General features: G+C 54.7%; 1 protein-coding gene across 4 annotated transcripts in view; it reads left to right on the top strand.

Moving 5' to 3' along the window:
• Window positions 1-5152: 5152 nt before the first annotated feature.
• The window catches only part of MLLT6 (MLLT6, PHD finger containing), a 37095-nt gene continuing 23019 nt past the window's right edge, over window positions 5153-19228 (top strand). The window contains exons 1-7 of one of the 4 annotated variants that reach the window (XM_052700060.1): window positions 5153-5300; window positions 8357-8436; window positions 12002-12056; window positions 13126-13235; window positions 13677-13780; window positions 14462-14555; window positions 15396-15500. In XM_052700060.1, coding sequence (XP_052556020.1) covers window positions 5192-5300; window positions 8357-8436; window positions 12002-12056; window positions 13126-13235; window positions 13677-13780; window positions 14462-14555; window positions 15396-15500 — 657 coding nt within the window. In that variant the 5' untranslated portion in view covers window positions 5153-5191. The other 3 variants (XM_052700059.1, XM_052700058.1, XM_052700061.1) reach the window with 3 other exon arrangements.

Genomic DNA, 19228 nt, shown 5'->3' with positions numbered 1-19228 from the left:
CCATTTGTGGTTCCAGACCCTCCCTCCCACATCAGGATGGGAGGCTGTGGGGTTCAACGCTGTGCTTTTGGAGCTCCAATCCTTGGCACTGCTCAGAAACAGCGGAGCTTTGGCTGCCCAGCAAATGAGAGCAGCTCCAAAGCTTGGGCAAAAAAACGATGAAGAAAGTTTGGGTTTGAAAGCCAGACGATATGGAAGCCCCTAAGAATTGACGTAAAAGCCAAACTGAGGCTGCTCAGTGGAGTCTTGGTTTCCAGACGTCGACCCCATCCCTTATTCCTCTGCTAATTGTTGTGTGCTTTCACTGCCTAATGTAAATAATAATAAGTAATATGGCATTAATCAGTCCTCGGTTCTGCTGTAGGGAATTAAGCTAATTGGTCTCTTGAAGTTCCATCCAACGCAGTGTTTGTGTGATTAGGACTCTATACTTTGTTCTGGAGGTGCTCCTCACCTCATCCCCTCTTGGGCAGGAAGAAGTGAACCAACCCCAAAAGCACCTTTATAGGAACCCCAAAGACCTTTATGGGAACCCCAAAAACCTTTATGGGAACCCCAAAGACCTTTATGGGAACCCCAAAAACCTTTATAGGAACCCCCAGCTCCCCGTTGAGGCCAGGGGCTGGAATTACACACCTGTATGGCACAGCATGGAGGGGGTTTTGGCTTTTTGGGCAGAGAGGCGGAGGGATTCTAACAAGCTCTTCAAAACATCCCCACTCATAGAAGTGTAATTTAATACCAACTGTGAATTTATCGTTTTCCTGCCCAGTGACCGACGATATTAATCAGTTTTACAGCTCTAATTGCATCACAACCATCAAGATGAATCTGATGGACCCTCTCATGCGATTTGAGATGCTGGAGGAAAGAAAAGGTCAGTGTGGAAGGTGCTCCGATTGCTGCTTTTTTCCTTTGTCGGTCATTAATGGCACAGTTTCCTCTCAAAGCTGTTCATGACATCATGGTTTCCTTTCAAGGTCCTTAATGATGTTGTTTAATGGCGAATAACTTGCACCTCTGTGGTGCTTTTCGGCCTAAGAGGGCGCTGAGGTGGGAGTGGGGTGTATGGGGTGCATGGGGGGAGCAGTGGGGCCGAGGCAGGAAGGCAGTGGGAGCGGAGCTGGGCTCTGTGCACGTAGGAAATGCAGCACCATGGCAAAGCAAGTACAAAGTCATGAGCTGTATGATCCTAGCAGAGAGCTGCTCCAACCCTGCCTTCCGACAGCTGAGGGCTCCTTTGGCTTTCCTGAGCATCCTGCCCTGAGCTGAGCTGCTCCTTTGGGGAGAGAGGACCCCAGCCATGCGTTCCTGTTAGGATGTGAGCGGGGTGAGAAGCGGAGTTTGGGGCACAGAGGGAGACTTTTGGCCCTCTGCCTTCAGCTCATGCTTAAAGAGATTCGCCTCTACTTCCAAACCCACAGCTCTCAGCCCTGGGGGGTGGAGAAGCTCTGTTGGAATTATTTTCTGCTAATGGGAAAGGAGTTAAAGGCCTCTGTATCACCAAGGAGCTCAGTGCTGGTGCAGTGAGGTTTCGTTGCATTCAGCCAGTCATAAGTCAGCAGTTTCTTTCTGCACCGCTGATGGCGCAGAGGAACGTCAGGATTTTGACCCCTCGTCCTTTGGGCAGAGAGCGTTTGTGTGCTGCGATGGGTGATGCCACCAGCTGCTGGTGGAGAGAAAGGGAAAGGGTAGAAAGAAAGCTGGGAAGGGTCACTTCTGGTTCCTTGCCATTACTGTGATCGTCATCAGGCTCGTCGGCGGCGTGACATGCAGAGATTGGATGCCACCAAGATGCTGCTGGTCCTGAAACAGAGCAGGAGGTGGAAGGGCAGCAGCTCTTCCTCTGGAACAACAGCTGGAGAAGGGAAAAGCCATCTCCCTCCAGCCCTAAATGGGCCCAGGGCAGAGCTGGAGCTCTGGGGCTGCAGCTGAAGGGCTGAGTGGGGTGGCCAGGGTTACTGCCCTGCACCTCTCCCTCCTTCCTTCAACCTGCCCCAAGGAACAAGACGAAATCACATCGAACCGCATTCACTGAACAGGGGCAAGGAGCTGCCTGCCCACAAATAGGCAAGTTTTAGCCCTACATGGAACCATCCCTGCTCACCGTAACCTCAAGTGACAGTTTCCCCATAAATGGAAGCAAGGAAGAGACTTTATTCCCAAGAGAAGCTGCTGGGAAGGACCAGGATCTTGTGCAGAGAGGCAATCCATCACTGTGAGCCATTCAGTGTGTGCATCCCAGTGCAAGCCCTGCTGTGAGCTCTGCTCTGTCTTTGCATTTCCAAAGAGCATCCGGAGCCACCAAAGGACACAGAGCTGCCCACATCTCAGCACCTCTCACATGGGACCATGCTGTACCCACGAATAAACGAAGCAGAAATGGCAAATCCTCGCCGTTTTTCTACAGACGTGGCATAAATCAGACCTGAAAAGTCACTCCTGGTGCCCTGTCTTTACATTTCCAAAGAGCACGAGGAGGACAGGTTTTCCTGCACGCGTTTTGTCGCTCTTTTCTTTGCAGTGTATTTTATAGATAACGCAGCCAAAGTGGGGAACGTCTGAAAGAGGCGCCTCAAATCAGGCCTCAAAGCCTGGTGAGAACGTTTTATTCACTGCTGTCTGAAGGATTTCCAGTCAGCCACTTACATCACAGCCAAGGGGACCTTAAAGCTGCCATCCTCTTCCAAAAGGAAAGCTGCTCTGCTCTGCTCCTCAGGCAGAAGCGAAGCTCACAGCTCCGCTTGTGCGGTGGGGCAGCCAGCTCCGTCACCGACAGCACTGTGCACACAGCAATTAGCTGCTCATCTCAGTAACGAGCTCTGCCATCGCCTTCTGTGGCCACGGCCACGAGGACAGCGCTGCCCACGGCTCAGTGCTCATCCCTTCCACATCACCCACCCCCTGCTACGACCGCATTTGGGACGCAAGGGCTGATAAGGTGACAAATGAGCAGCACCGCATTGCTGCCTCCCTGTCCCAGCCTCCCCAGCCCTAACTTTTCCTTACCCAGAAGAGCCGTGCCCTTTCCTCCCCGCAGGAATTAGTGATGTAAAGCTGAACGTAATCCCCCGAAGGCAAATGCGCAGTTCAAGTCCAAGTGCCCACAGCACGGCCGGCGGGTTTTGTCCTGGGGGCTGAGACGGCCTTCAAGCCCACCAGCCCCTCCAGGTTACAAAGGCAACCAACCAACCCCCCCCCCCTCCTTTTCCCTTCCCTTTCAACAAGTCCATAACACAATAGATAAAAGAAAAACATAAAGGGGGGGAGGGAGGGAAGGGGGGGGGGGGGGGAAAGGAGGGGAAACCCTCCCAGAACACTGAGCTAAGGCTGAGTGCATTTCCAGCAATGTGGTGAACGGATTGTCTGCCCCTGTGACTCTCAAAGGAATGCAATAAAGGGAAGACAGCAGCCCAGCAGGCAGCGGCTTGGGGAGCCGTCTGCCTTCCAGCCCCTTGATGTGATGCTTGAACAGGTGCAGCATAAAGGAGCTCAAGTGGTGATTATTGGGGCTGCTGGAACGGGTTTCCTCTCTGCTCTCTGATGAGATTTTTTTCTGTATAAAGAAACCACACCATTGCTGACCCCTCCGAGCCTACCGAGAAGGAGAGGAACGAGAAGAGAAAGGCTGCTGGTGCCTGGGAGATGCTGGCACTGCTCCTGGGCTCATTGAAGCTCCTGGAAACCAGGAACGGTTCCCATGGAGCTGTGCTTGCAGCAGAACCGCTGATGTTGTGCTCCAGGTGTTCCAGCTGGTTGTTGGGATGAGCCATGTTTGTGTGAGCAAAGGGCCTCTGGCTGCCCCAGGGACAGCATCTGAGGGCACTGCTGGGCACCAGGAATGACTTTTCAGGTCTGATTTATGCCACGTCTGTAGAAAAACGGCGAGGATTTGCCATTTCTGCTTCGTTTAACCGTGGGTACAGCATGGTCCCATGTGAGAGGTGCTGAGACGCGGGCAGCTCTGTGTCCTTTGGTGGCTCCGGGTGCAGCTGCCCCTGCTGGAGCTGTGGGAGTCACTCGCTGCGATCCTTCAGGCTCCTGTAGGGCCTCTTCCCTAAGGGTCAGTTTGGGTTTTCCTCATTCCCCCCCCTTGCTCGGGGTGATGTGCCCAGGCTAAGGGCTGTTTGCCCCTCACGGCACATCCTGCGGGGACCTGCAGGTTCCATCCCACGGAGCATCCCTGGCTTTGCTTTGGGATCCTTTTTACTGGTTTCCATCTGATTTCTGACATTCTTCCTGCGGGGCATAAACCTCCAGAAAGGCTTTTTTTTTTTTCTTCTTCTCCTTCCACGGCAAAAAATCGCAACCAAACAGGTGCCAACGGGTTAAACTCCTCCGGGAGGAGCCTCGGGAGCAGGACAGGCGGTGGCGCTCGCGGAGCCCCAATCTGTCAAAGAGGAATTGCGGAGATAATAGGATTTGGGGAACGGTCGCAACGGAGCGATCCATGGTGACCGGGGAACCCAACGGGCTGCACGGACTGAGCTCGGATTCCTTCTCGGTTTGCTCTAAAGGAGGAAGGGTGTAAAAACAGGAAGAAAGAAGCGTAAAGCAGCCGGAGAAGGATTCAATAAACACCCAAACAAAACAATAAAAAAGCAAAACGCACAAATCCACCCGAACCCAACAGAACGGCACCACGCGGACGCGCGCACCGGGGGTTGGGAGGGAGGAGAGGGGGGGGGGGAATCCACGCAGAAACCCGCCCGACCCACTCAGCCTGCGATCCGTGAACCTCAGATTTTACCGGAGCGTGCGGGCGGCGCAGCCATGATTGCTGGATGGGGGGGGGAGTTGGGGGGGCCCCGTGTGTGTATGTGTGTGTGTGTACGTGTGTATGTCTGTACGTGCGTGTGTATGTGTGTGTACGTGTGTACGTGTGTCCCTACGTTGTTGCATGGGCGCGGGGCGAACGTGCGGGGTGCGGGCGGGCGCGGGGCGGGGGCACGCCGCCGCCCCCGGGTTCCCCCCCCCCCCCCCCCCCATCACCTCCTCCCGGGCCAGCTCGGAGCACCGCCCGGCTCCGCACCGCCGCGCCGCCGCCACGGGGGGCCGGGCACCCCTCGCCCCCGGTGGGGCGGCCGTGTGAAAGGAGGCGGCGGGCGGGGAGGGGAGCGGGGAGGAGGAGTGTGTGCGTAAAGGGAGGAGAAGGGGGGGGGGGGGGGGGAAAGGAAACCCTCATGGAAGTATGAAGGAGATGGTGGGAGGCTGCTGTGTCTGTTCTGATGAGCGGGGCTGGGCGGAGAACCCGCTGGTGTACTGCGATGGACACGGCTGCAATGTGGCGGTGCACCAAGGTAGGAGCGCGGCCCCGCATCGCGCCCGCGGGGCAGAGAGGGGCGGAGGGGTGAGGGGGGGGGGGGGAAGCGGGGGCCGCCGCCTCCCCTGCCGGGAGCCCCGGAGGCCGGGGGAGCGGGGGCGAGGGGGGGGGGGAGCGAGGGGGGGGGCTTTGTTTTCTCCCCATTGTTCCAAATAACGGTGTTGCCGACGGGCCGCCTCCGCCGCGGAGCAGCGCGGGGGGAGCGGAACCGACCGTCAGCTGCGCCCCGGGGTTGGGTGCGGGGATGGGGGGGGGCCCGCAGCGTGCGGGGCTCTGCGCGGTACCGGGAGCCGACAGCCGCCGCCGGCCGCTTCCTGCCGCGGGGTGCGGGGGGGGGGGGGAAAGGGGGATCCGCACGGCCGGGAGGGGCGGAGTGGGATGGGGGGGTTTGGGTCGGACACCGCGGCGCGGAGGGGGGGGTTCAGACCCTCCGCCCCTCCGTGCCCCGCGGCCGCGCATGGCCCCGTGTAACCCCGCGGGGGCGGCCGCGGGCCCGGCAGCCGCCGCCTCCTCCGAGGGCAGGGAGGAAGCGGCCCTTCTCCTCCCCGAGATAAGCGCGATTTGCATTTTAAATGACTCGGAGCACGCCCCTAACACACGCGATGGGACCGGAAAGTTTGTCCTCCGCGCATCTCCCAGGAAATAGAGACGTGCGCGCGTTTGTGCGTCTTTAAATCCGACAGAGAGGAGCGGCGATCGGCCCGGCTGGTTTGTTTTGAACAGCATCGAGGTTCCTGGTCTCATCTGGCGCGTCCGTGTTGCCGTCTATTATTATCCCATCCATCTCCCCCCGTGTCCCGACCCCTTCCTGCGCCGCTCTCCCCGCTGTCCGGCCGCACGAAATGCCTCCCGCGTCAGGCGCGGCTCCGGGGGTCCGCAGGTGGAGCTTTCTCCTCCTTTTTCCCGTGCTTGTGCTGAGAGCAGGTGATGGGAGAGGGGATGAAAGAGGAAGCGAAGCCGGTCAGGGTTGCTCTGCAATCTGTCGGTGCTCAGCATCTCCTGGTTGCCTCCGTGTGGGGTCTCTCTGGAAGGACGTTTGGCTTCTGAATGTCGGTGGTGCAGCTCTTCCATTCCTCCCATCTCTCATCGAACTGCATGCGAGGGAGTGGTTTCATTCACTGCTGTTTTTGGAGGGAGGTAAAGGATGCTGACATCCACGTGCTGCTGCCGAGGTTCATCTGGACGCTTCGATTTGGTGGCAGGAATGGTTTCAAATTGTGGCATGCGAGGCTGCGTGCTTCTGGGCCCCACGGCCACGGAGATGGATGTGTTGGCTGCTAACAGCAGGCAGGTCGTGTTGATTTGGTAGAGCTGGAGCGTGTTGGAAGAGCCCCTGGGAGAGCACTGCTGGTGTGGTTGGAAAGCACAGCCGTGTAGTTAGGATGTAGCAGCTCATGGGGAGCAGAGCAGTGTGCTGTGGCTGCTCGCAACACCTTCAGTCTGCGCCCCAAGCACAGCAGCACTGCGGTGTTTTGCTGGGCTTCGGGTTCCTAAAGAGAAGCAAACCATTGTGGGAGTTCATCTCATCTCCTTCCCCATGGCCACACGCTGTGTTTGACGCCTGAATAGCTGCAGAACCAAAGCAGGGCTCAGTGAGGAACCCCCTCTCAGCATAGAGCTGAATTAAAAACCACCAGTACCGCTTGTGTGACAACGCTACCACATCCCTCCAGCCAAGAAAAAAAAAAAGAAAAGAAATAATTCAAGACCTTAACAAAAATTGGAAACGAAATCTCCGAGAAGAACATTTGCAGATGACGTTTTCAGCTCTGCCTTATTGACAGCCTGCTTTTCTCCTTGTTTTCTTCCCCGTTTTCCTTTTGGAAGCAGCGGGCACAGAAGCTCACGCTGGCTCCAGCTGAGTGCTTGCTGTTGGCCCTGAGCCTGTTGCTAAAGATGGACCCTCGGCAGGCTCCTCTGTCATTGCTTTCATGTAGTTTCTATTTCCTTGTGTCTGTGCCTTGGCTCATCTTGCAGTCGGCTCTCTCAGTTTAACTCCAGCGTTGCGTTCGTTCTCCTGGCTGAAGTAGAATAAAAGACATTGGAGAGATGGAGAGAGGCTGCTGCGGGTCGTGGCTGCTCCTTTCCCCGGGGACAACACCGGATTGCTTCCAGCAGGATATTTTCAGATGCTTTGTCCAACCTAGTTTCAAATGTCTCGAGTGGCCGGGATTCCATTCCAACTGCCAGCTCGCATCTGAAAGTGGAATACAGGAGATAGAATTTGCTCTTTCCTGGGAGAATTCCCCCACCTGGACACACACAGCTTTGTTTCTTACCCCTATCTTTACCAGCTCTGTTGCTATAAACCCACCTGTGCGGTGCTCAGGTTCACCAAGGCTCCCTTAAGGCCTCAGCAGAGAGCATCCATGGGCAGACAGAGGGAGAAGGTGATGTGCTTCAAGCAGCACGGCCCTGTGGGACCAGGAGATGAATGTTAGAGGTGTGGGAGCTGCAGCTTGCAGAGGGAAACCTTTGAGACAATCCATAGTGTGCAAAGCAAGAGGGGCGCCTGGTGCAGCAGGGTGAGGAAGCAGTTTTGTTGGGAGATGGAGTTAGCACAGCCTGTCCCTGGGGTGCTCCTGAATACCCGAATTTGGTGCTCTTCCCTTCACCATGCTGAGATCGTATCTTACTGTTAATTATGGTGAGGGTGCTTAGCAGCCATCTATGGGGCAGTGTTAGATTCAGTGTTAGATCCAGATGGCTGGCGATGCTTGCGAAGTTAAGGGGTAAGAATCGACCCCATTTGTGTTCATTGGGCAGAACTGGTCCCGGTCTCTGAAGTGCTGCATTCCCACTCAGGGCAGATTCTCACTGGAATGCTTCACTCTGGGTGTGAGCTCGTTGCATCACTGTGTCATGCTGGACCTCTCACTGTGGGCTGCCTGCTGTTGTTGGGTGTGGAAATGAGGAAGGGGAGGAGAATGCTGCTCGAGTGTAATTCTTGGTTCTGTTACCCACTTCTGACTGATGAGACCCGATTTGGTCCATTCAAAGGTGGTCAGATGAATGTTTCTGCTTCCCTTGCAGCTTGCTATGGGATTGTCCAGGTTCCTACTGGACCGTGGTTCTGTCGGAAATGTGAATCTCAAGAGAGAGCCGCCAGGGTGGTGAGTACAGAACCCACGTGTTCCTATGGGGAGCAGATTGGGGCCCTTCACGCCGCTGCCCTGCCCGAGGGATCCCAGCTCTGCCCATACCCTACAGCTTGACTTTAAGCACAGAAATTCACCCCTCGCCTTCCCGAGAGCCCAATTCTCTTTCCAAATCTTTCCCTTCGTTTCTTGTTTGTGCAATAGGAGGAATCCTCTCAGAGGGTTCTCTAAGGCGTTTCGGTGGGAGCGCTGCCAAAGGAGCTCGTGAGCAAACTGACAGCAGGAAAATGTGGAGACCTCGAGCGTAACGGTGTGCTTTAAAAGGCTGTGGCTCTGGTGTGCAGCTCCTCAGAAAGTTTTGCAGTGGTGGAGAGCTGTCATCACCTGAGACACTGCTGCGTGGCCAATGGTCTCCTGCATGAAGGATTTGTTGCATCGAGGAAGGAAATGCCAGGATGCTGGACCAGGGCTTCATTTCTGCCTAAGCAGCAATTTAGCTGCATGGAACGCTTTGCAAATGTTCTTAATTAATCCTGATGGGGCAGAGAAGCGGAACCCATCGGGCCAGGCGTGCCCCTGAGGTCTGTGGGGTTATAGCACAGCAGCTCCTTGCAGTGCCTGCCCGTGTGAGCCCTCATCAGATGGGGCTGCAGCAGCTGCTGCTGGGGGCCTGGATGCAGATCTGTCAGCTGTACTGGAGCCATTGCCTCTGCTCTGCCCTAAGTGTGAGACAGTTCCCTGCTTCGCTTCCTTCAGAGTGGGTTTAGATTAAAGTGTGGCCTTTCTCAAACACAGAAGAGCTCAGCTGGGATGGTCAGCACTGGTGGATGCTCACGCTGCCTTCTGAGCTGGTTCAGCTCATTTTTGGGTGAAGCCAGTGGAGGGATCTCTACAGATGTGTGCTCCATCCTCGCTGGGCTCTGCTCACTGCAGGGCAGAAGTGTGATCTGCCCCACGGATGGGCAAGGAACTTGGCAAGGATGGCTGGATGGGGAACATAGTGCCCTGTGTTCTGTATCACAGTAACTCATTCCTCATTGGAAACGGGAGTGTAAACAAGACCAGACTCTCAGACCTGAGCTCTCCTCCCTTTGTGAGACGCCGCTTTTATGTGTGGCAGTAAAGAGGATCAAATGTGTCTCTGAGCAGCTTTACATCCTGCAGATCGTTGGAGAGCACAGAAAGGAATTTGGGTTTCGTGAGCCTCCTTCCTCCTCCCTCTCCCAGGTAAAGAGAAGCCCAGTGGAGCAGCAATGCAACCCATAGTAGTGCACACTGCTCCTCCTCACCTGCGCTCATCGCAAGGGTTCCCACTTTCCTCTTGTGCTTCAGGCACTTCCAACTGCCTCCAAGGTGTCAAACAAACATCACCCCCACGGGTGGCTGCTCATTTAGCTCACCCTCACTGAAATCTGTTGGACACTGGTGGGCTTCAGTCATGCCCTTCCATCCTGCAGCCTTCAGCCCTGCTGCTCCGATCATCGAGCGGTGATCATCTTCCTTCCCAAAGCAGAGCTGGGGGCAACTTCCCATCCAAATCTTTTACCTTTCCAGTCGTAGCAACAGATGTGCAGATGGCTAAATGCATGAAAAGAATCTTCTTTGATGTAGTGTGATCAGAGTGAGGGAAATGAGTCGGGTCCCGGGCGATGCTCACAGTGCTGCTGCGGTGCCGTGGTGCAGCGCTGCCCTGGGTATCACTGCATCTCTGCTGCAATGCTGCCTGCCTGCACACACTGCTCTCAGAGGGACGCTGCTTTCTGAGAGCAAAACCCACTCCCGGCAGCGGGACGAATTGAGATTTGTGTTTCTTTCGTTGCAAACTCCTTTGCAAAACAGCAGCGTCTTTCTTCTCTGTCTGCCTCCGTAGATACAGCTTGTAAGCAGCTTTGAGGTTCCACCACAAGCGTGTGCGTTGGCTAAATATTGACGTTTCTGCTTTGAAAGCAAGATAGGAAGGTGCAAAGGATGCTGCCCTCCTTGAGAACTTTGCGGTGTCTGCGTCTGTGCTTTAGGGGAGGTCCGTCTCTTTGGTTTTGGAAGGAGCTCAGTGCCCGGACCGCAGTGGGATGCTCCCATGGCGCCGTCCCTGAGTCCACAGCCCTGGGGAGGAGGGGGAAGGGGGGGGTCAGGAGCTCCAACCTTGCTTTTAATCAACCAACTCCGCTCTTTTCCCGAAGAATTGAAGTAAAAAACCCGGAGGCTGCACAGGTTGAGCGAAAGGAGGAGGTACCGTTAATCCCTGCCCGCATCCCGGCTCAGATGTGCGGGTCCCTAAAGGATGCAGCCGATGCTTTGTGCTTACCGTAAGCAGCTCGAGGCCCATCCACTTTGTAATCAAATTGTCTGGCGAGCCCGGTGAGCTGCGATGGCCAGAGGGCACTCATGTGAGGGATCATGTGAAGGCTTTAGCTGTCATTTAGAGGCAGGGCTATTAAAAGTCCTGTGTGGGGCCGATGGAGCTGTTAACCCCTCTTGTTACAATCAGAGCTTTGCTAATCGCGTGGTGGGAGAGCCGCTTTGATCCGAGGGGTGGAGGGGAGAGCGGAGGGGCCTTTTCAAGTGCAAATTTCTTATTACAGTGTCTCAGTTCACCCGGTTGTTTTTTCTGTCTTGGCTTTCCATGCTAATTGTGAGAGCCTCTCCGTCAGTCTGGACCCAAGCAGCAGCAATGCAACCGTGTATTCCAAGCAAAGTTGCAGGGAAAGCGAGGTGGGCACTGGTTTTCGTCCCTTCATCTCTTATTTGTGCCGTTGTGGGGAGTTGAGAGCTGGGATGAGCCTCCCTGCTGCCCACAGCACTGCAGGCCCACTGTTTTGTGCCTGAATGTCAGCAGGAGGAGCACTGAGCTCCATGAGGATGCCCACCTCTATGGAAGGTCTTCAAGGATATATGAGGATGCCCACCCTTGTGGGGGGTCCTTGGGGGTGTGTGAGGATGCCCACATTTGTGGGACATGCTATTATTTTTTGTTTTTACAAATCTGGTATTTCTGCTAGGGAAGGAGAAGGGCTGGGAGAGGGACCCCTGTGTGTGCCAGCGTGCCCCCAAACCTCCCCGGTGCACACCTGCATATGGAAACTGAGGATCCAGAGCAGGCAGCAGTGAGCAGTGCTGGGCAATCCATGGCTCCCAGTGCCCAGCTGTTGGAAATGGAACAACAGCCCCAGTCATCAGACTGGCTGGAACAAAAAAATAAAGCAAAACGAGAGAAAAAGGAAGAAAGGAAAGAGGCAAAGATAGATCATGGCTCCTGCTTATTTGCCTTCTGCTCTCTGAGTCACGGTTTTCAGTTTTGCTTCACGACCGCAAGGACCAAAACTTCTTTTTAAAAAGCCCCATGAAAGTCAAGAGCTGCCTGTGGCCCCCGGGTTGGGGCTTAAACGTGTCCATATCACACAGTCTGACACAGCCCAGTGTCTTTTTGTACCCACACCACTCTCAACCCTTCTTCCACTTCCTCTCCTTGAAAGCAGCCCCCGTCTTTCAGAAGCACATTCTAAACCAAGCACCCTTCTCCCAGCCCCTTGCCCTGGGCGGGGGGCTCAGATTAAACTTGTTGTTTCTGCTTCATTTCAAGAGATGTGAGCTGTGTCCCCACAAAGATGGAGCCCTGAAACGGACTGACAACGGAGGTGAGTAGCTCTGTGCAGGGCACTGGGGTCCCAGCAGCTCTCCTTTGAGCCGCATCACCAGCAAGATGAAGCTGGAGGCCCAAAGGATGAGAGCATTCTGCCCTGAGAAATCAGTTTTCAGAAAGGCTTCCATACCTGCTTGCCATGCACCCTGATAGTGCTGAGGGAGGTCTTTATTCTGATGGAGAATAATATGCAGAGAGGAAGCCCTGAGCCCTGCATGTGTTTTGCAGTAGTGTCTGCTAGAAGAACCTTGATGCAATGGCATCCCCACGTCGGGGGATTGCTTTGTAATAGCATAGCATCTTCCTACTGTCATTGTGTGGTTTGGGCAGGTCTGTGCAGGCAGGCACAGCAGGTGTTACACACGTGTCACTGTGTGCACACAGCCTGAGTGCTTTGAGTGCTGTGTGGTTCTGTAACCATAGAGCCCAGCTCTGCCCATCCGAGTGAGTCCACCCTCATTCTAACCGATTTCTGTCAGTGCAGTCAGCGTACCAGCGTGGATCAACCCCCAAAGGCTCCTGACCTTCAAGCTTTCTCAGTTCTGTCCCGACCAGATGGAATTTCAGCTTACACATCTGATTTGGGAAGTGTCTTGGTGGCTTCAGATTGTAATCTCGCTTGGCTTGGTGAAAAAGAGCCTTCTTCAGCCACTGATAGCAGCCAATAAAGGGAGCTTTGTTCCCGCTGGCGTGGGACTGCATGTCAGACTCCCCCCATCAGCATCACTTTCTGCTGGGATGCTGTCCACGGCTCTGGTTAGATCTGCAGCACTGGGTTATGAGTCCTCAGGGTGCTTTGAAGGGCACTGAGTGCTGCACGGTGCTTTTCCCCAAAGAAACCTCTGCGTTCTCCTTTGTGCCTGCCTATCTTTCTCCCACAAAGGCTCTGATTCCTAACCAAGTTACAACAAGCACCGTTTCAAATCTAACATCTAACTCAAGTTGGCTTCCTTCCTAATGTTCTCTTCCTCCTTTCCCTGCCGTGCCTGACTGCAGCCCTATGTGAGCAGAGGGCTCTTCTGGGCTGCAGCACGTTTACCACAGCTCTGCCTTTGCTTCCCCAGGCTGGGCCCACGTTGTGTGTGCTCTGTACATCCCCGAGGTGCAGTTTGCCAACGTGCTGACCATGGAGCCCATCGTCCTGCAGTACGTTCCGCACGACCGCTTCAACAAGGTGAGCCCTCCTTGCTCCCTCCCTGCCCCAAGCATGCTCACCCTGCCTTGCTTCGTGGCTTCTTTTAGTCCTCTGTGTCTCCTGTTGAACCTCTGGGTACCGAGATCTCTTTAAAAAGAACTCCCGAAGCAAATCCTTCTTGCAAGCAAGGTTTGATCCCCTCTTTTCCTCTCCCCCAACGCGGCCACCTGCACGACCTCCCAGCTCCTCCAAGCTGTGTGCTCATTTTGATCAAATAACCTGTTTTGATCAAATACATTCGTTGTTTGGGGCTGAAGAAGGGATGCGTGAGTTGCGTGCGTGGCGCGGAGAAACAACCGCAGCTGCCGTCACGGGAGGGAGATGATACGAGATCTGAGCTCCTGAAAGCTTTGCCTCCTGGAGAACAGCGGGAGCAAAGCAGCCTGCCTCTCTGAGAGCTTCCTTTTCCTTTTTTTGCAGACCTGCTACATCTGTGAGGAGCAGGGCAGGGAGAGCAAGGCAGCTTCTGGAGCCTGCATGGCGTGCAACCGGCACGGCTGTCGGCAAGCTTTCCATGTCACCTGGTGAGCTGCATCCACTCTGCATCAATCCCTGCTGCTGGTTTTGCTGCTGTGGCTTTGGGGCTGCAGCACACAGTGGTGTAAGGCGTGGGGCAAATCCCCCCCGTGTGTGTTCTGTGTGAGGGATATCTCATCCGTGCTCTGTTTGCAAGGGGAACTTCCCCAGGAAGGCTGAGGTTTCAGCAAAGCCTTCCCCGGTGAGAAGGAGGGCTGGGGATTTCCCTAGGACTGTGTGGAATCCAAGGAGAGAAGGGATGAGTCACGAGCCAGGAATGTTCCTTTTCCAGCACAGTATCATCTAGATGATGTGATATTAAGGGCTGATATCCTCATGTACCCCTGCAGCCTGGAAGCAGCATTGCCCATCAGCACAACGAGGGGATTCCCAGCTCTGTTCAGATTCCTTCCTCCTTGTGTGTCTTCTGCTGGAACTGCTGCTGCTGCCTTAAGAAAAGCTCAGCAGTTTGGTAGAAAAGCAGTGGCAATTTTAACAGTCTTAATATGGATTTTAAACAGCCTGAACTCCGCTTCCCCATCCGCTTCCCCAAAAACTATTAGCCAAACAGAAGGGGAGGATTCACGACCTTCCCTGGGTATCCTGCACTGTTGTTTGCCCATTTGTGAGATACGACATCTAGCTGTGTGCAATTGTTGCTATCCTCCTCCTGATTGCATGTATTCCAGTGCCCAGATGGCCGGCCTCTTGTGTGAGGAAGAAGTCCTGGAAGTTGACAATGTCAAGTATTGTGGCTACTGCAAGTACCACTTCAATAAGATGGTGAGTTTCCTCATCCTTCCAGTGGGCTTTATCTTCATCCTGCTTTTGGCTTCCCTGATCTCACCTGTGTGGCTGCAGAAGTGATCCCAAGATGTCCAAGGGATGTTTTCTCTTAGAAGGAGAGTGCTGAAGTGCAAGGAGATGGGAAAGGAGAGCAGGGAGTTAGCATGCAGCCTGAGCAAGAGGTGTGACAGAACAGCCCGAGCTTCTGCCGTAGGACAGGGAGAATCCAGAAGGGATGTGGAGTCATTTGAGGGGTATTTGAGGCAAAGGATTTCCCCTATTAATTACAGGAGTGAGAGGCATCCTTAGCAGACACCTGCTCTCCCCCTCCAGCAAAAAGGAAACCCGACCTCTCCATAGTGTGTGTCTCTGTGGCTCTTTGTTGCCTGCTTTGCCCACTTCCCTCCCTTCTTATCAGTGCTATCACACACTGACTGCTGTCTCGAGCTTCCTCTGCAAGCTGGAGGACCCCCTCCCCTGCCCTGCAGGTACCCTCAGTATTTGATGTGATGCAGCTCAAATCTGGGATGAACAGCAATATTCCAGAGCCTGGGCAGCCTTCCCCACAGCCCCACACAAGACCAAGGACTGCATGCTGTGTCTCAGGGGGGTTGATTTGTCCAAGCAGCGCTGCTGCTTCCATTTCTCTGACCTGCAGGATGGTGGTTTCCATGTTAGGAGCAGGGGAATCTGATGCAGATCGAATTCAGTCCCGCGTGTTGGGAACCATTCTCTCATTGCTCAATGAAAGCTGGGCTCTATAAAACTGTTCCCTCTCTCTGTTCCTGACCCCCACCCCTGCTTTCCGTGACTCCCCTTCCCCGCTGACCCCAGAAGACCTCACGGCACTCTGCAGGCAGCTCCTTCATTGCTGGGAGGAGGAGCAGGTCCACGTCCCCCACCCAGGAGAAGCACGTGTCCCACCACGAAAGGCCAAAGAAGGTGAGATGTGTGTGCAGAGCTCTCAGTCCTGAGGCAGAGCGATGGAGGTGAGGAGGGGAAGAGAGCGCAGGGAGCGGGGATGGATCCTCAGGGAGGCTCTGCAAAGAGATCTGAACCGTGGCTGTGTTTTGTGATGGGAACAAAGTATGTTTGTGCATGCAAGTAGAGCATGGGGAATGGATGCCTACCTGTGCGACCTGCTGCAGGGAACCTGCTTTGGCAGGGAGGTTGGACACGAGGATCTCTGGAGGTCCCTTCCAACCCCTACAATTCTGTGATTCTGTAATGGAGAGCCAGGTTGTGTGTTTGGATTATAGAGGTGTCCTGGCAGAGCACAGCCATGAAATGCACAGCTTTCCCATCTCTGTGTTACGGCACGCTGACGCCGTGCTCTGGGTTCCATCTGCAGAGCTGATCCTTGGGAGTACTTTGAGCTGTGATGTTAAACACAAGAGCTTGATAAACTGGGGGTCATTATCCTGATCCCAACTTTTAGGGCACTGATGAATAAACTACGCTTTGGCCAGCAGCTTAATTGCCAGCAGCAGCACCACTTCCTATGACGAAGGCAGTGCTTTGTGCCACCTGCTTCAAGTCCACCCCTGAAAAGAACTTACATTTGCTAAGCAAGTGTTTAGAAGAGCACTGCGTGCCAGATCTGATGAGTGCCAGCGTTGTTTGTTTAACTGTGCTGGTTAAGGTGTACTCATCAAAACTGCTGCAAGGTTACAGGCCGTGTTAACAGCACGCCAGGGTTCATAATTAACCAGCTGAGCCACGTGATGAAGGTTTGTATTTCAAGGAGAAACAGCAGTGAGCACAGAGGGCAGAATCCCAGCAGAAGCTCTGGCTTTCCCCCTTTGCACCCCAAAACAGGGATGTAGAACCCGCAGTGGAAATAACACGGGAGGGAATGCATTCAGTACTGTCAGTTTTTAATCCTGCATGGGCCAGGCTGTGGCTTTTGTTTGGAAGAACCCAGAATTATTGCAACAAATGACCTCTGCGTGTTTTTTTGCTGTGGTCAAAAGCCAAATTACGCTGTTGTGATGTGGTGACCCGATGGAAATGGCAGCGTGGGTTTTCTGAGCCCTGCCCTCAGTGTGGGGCTGCCTGCTTGTTTTCATGTGCGTGCTCTCCCCTTGTTGCAGTAGGCATCCTCAGCATGAATAAATGATGCTGAGTGGGTAATCACGGTGACCCACATCCAGCAGCAGCCCTTGGGTTGTGTGGCCGGAGCCTGGTGGATCCCAGCCCAGTTTCCAAGCTTTCAGAAGCCATGTGGCCATGGTGAATCCCTGCTGGCACCCTGCTGGCAGGCTCAGCTGAGAGCCCATAAGCTGTGTGGGCAGGAAAGCCGTCTCCCTTTTTATTTACAGAGGTTATCCTTCAATATCCAGCTTGAAACACTGCCCACCGTGCCCTTGAGGTGCTTGGGAAGCTTGCCCAAACCTACCTGATATGTGTGCAAACAAGGCAAGCCTCACTTCCCAGGTCTGCACGTACCCAGTGACACCGAGTCAGTAAATTTCCCACTGGTGACAAGGCTCAAACATATTGGGAGTGTTTACTCCTCGTGTGTGTGCTCAGCTGCTGGGAGGGGAGGAGGAAGGAGAAAGAGCATCTGTGCATGGGCTGGGAGGTTGGCACGGGGCGAAGCGCTGCTCTGGAACGCACTATTTTTAGGCAGGAGCAGTTGGGGGGGGGGGAGGGCAGGGCTGGGTGATGGGCTGGGATGAAAACTGGCAGTGCAAAGCTGGGGGCTGGCAGAGCTTTGGTGTGCTTGCACAGCTCTGGCTGGGTGCAGGCTGGTGGGTCGGGCGGGCGGCGCTGCTCGCCGGCTTGGAAAGCAGGTCAGCGCCAGGGGGAAGCAAAAGCAGGAGGGCTGGGGTTTTATTTATAGCTTCCTGGTGTTGCTTGGCACTATTGTTGGCCTCCGGGCTCCTTCCGAAGCATGCAGAGTCCGTCTTGTTGCTGTGGGTGTAGTGAGGCCCCGGTGGGGCTGGGAGTGCTTTGTGCAGCTGCAGTGCCAGGGTTGAATCGTCTGCGTCCCCATGGGGAGGGCAGGCAGCAGAGCGGGGCTGCAGGGGCAGAGCAGCAGGGCTGGGGGTTGTAAGGGTGCTTGGAAGGGAGGATGGGGGTGCCCAAATTGGGGCTGAGCGCAAAAAGGAGCTGAACCCAAAAAGGAGCTGAGCCCAGATTGGGGTTGAGCCCAAATTGAGGCTTCCCACAGAGTTTTGGAGTGCATGACATGCAGAGCGTGATCTAACCGCACGCGTTGCAGGGCAGCTGCTGCACTGAGCTGCTGCAGAACAGCTTTATCCTGAGTCCTGCCACCTGATGGCTGTCAGGTTGCATCCTGCACCGCTGCTGAATGCTCACTGCACAGCACAGTGTGTGAGCTGCAGGCTGCAGGTGCTCTGCATGGCGTTCAGTGCCCCCACCCAGAGCAGAGCAGCGCTGCTCGCTTGGGCTTTAGAGGAGCACGAAGTGAGGAGCACCACACTGAGCCCCTCGGCTTCAGCATGACAACAGAGCTGGGCTTTGGGCTCCTGAGCCCTGCTGGGAGGCAGCCTGGTGTTTGTGAAGCATCTTGTTCTCTGCAAGACAAGGGAAGATTGTGCTGTGGGACTGCAGGCCAGCACCAAGATCCCCCGCCCCTCTAATGATACCAACTCCAGCATTTCAGTCTGTCCTGAAAATGAGAGAGTTCCAAGCTTTGGACATGCCAGACGTCAGAAAAAAGATCCCCATTTGTTTCCTTGGGGTTGGTAGTGCCATGTGTGTGCTCTGCCCTGTGGGAGCCTTTGCAGGGTTTGTTTAAAAAGAGATAGAAAGGAAGAAGGGAACAAAACAATAGCTGAACACCAAGAAAATGCTGGAGTTGAATGAAGTGCAGATGTTCTGTCACCTATATTGTCTGCTGGAAATGCACAGAAAAATAAATGACTATGCTCCATGGAATGTAGTTTGTCCCACCAGGAGTGAATGGGAGCACAGAAACACAGCAAGATATTAAGGCATAAACTCCTGGAGCAGAGACACTCATCCAGTGCTGCTCTTAATGAGCAGAGATGCTCCTCCAGTGCTGTTCTTACCAAACTCCTGGAACCCATGAGCAAAATTAGGGGACTGAACGTGGGAGCTGGTTATGAGTGGGGAAAATCCCTGTCCTGGAGACTTGCAGTGATGCAGGAAGCAGAGGCAGAGATTGGAGCAAAGGAACTCACCTGCAGCTGTGCCCCAGGGCTGGGGATGGAGCAGTTGTGCACAGTCCTGACACACAGAGAGCTCCCAAACTGCTTCCCTCACTGCAGGGTGGGAGCCAGGACCGTGGTTATGTTGCCTCCTCCTCTCTGCAGCCCCCAGACCCATTGGATTTTTGTGTTTGCCTTTGGGTTCGTGATGGAGGCCCATCTGAAGCGCTTGGAGCTTTGCTTCCATGCAGGCAGTGAAATGCAAAGCCAACACTTTTTTCCACTTGGGAAGGTGTGCTGAACCTCAGTTTGCTCTAATTTAGCAGAGGGGCCTTGTTTGATAGCATCCCTGACTGCTTCCTGGGGCCGTTTGCAGTGCAGGTGGGGGATATAGGAGGAGGTTTGGTGCCCCTCTGCCCAGTGCCTTCCTCCTCACTGCGGCTGCCATGGCTGTAGCCCAGAGCCTGGTCTCCTCCTCCTCTTCCTCTGGGCAGGGAGTTCAGAGAGCCTGGGAAAGAGGAATGGAACAGC

Source organism: Tympanuchus pallidicinctus, unplaced genomic scaffold (genome assembly GCF_026119805.1).
Source record: "Tympanuchus pallidicinctus isolate F22 unplaced genomic scaffold, pur_lepc_1.0 scaffold39, whole genome shotgun sequence".
NCBI classification, from domain to species: Eukaryota; Metazoa; Chordata; class Aves; order Galliformes; family Phasianidae; genus Tympanuchus; species Tympanuchus pallidicinctus.
Note: the sequence above shows the minus strand (reverse complement) of the source record. Positions and strands in the feature narration are given on the sequence as shown.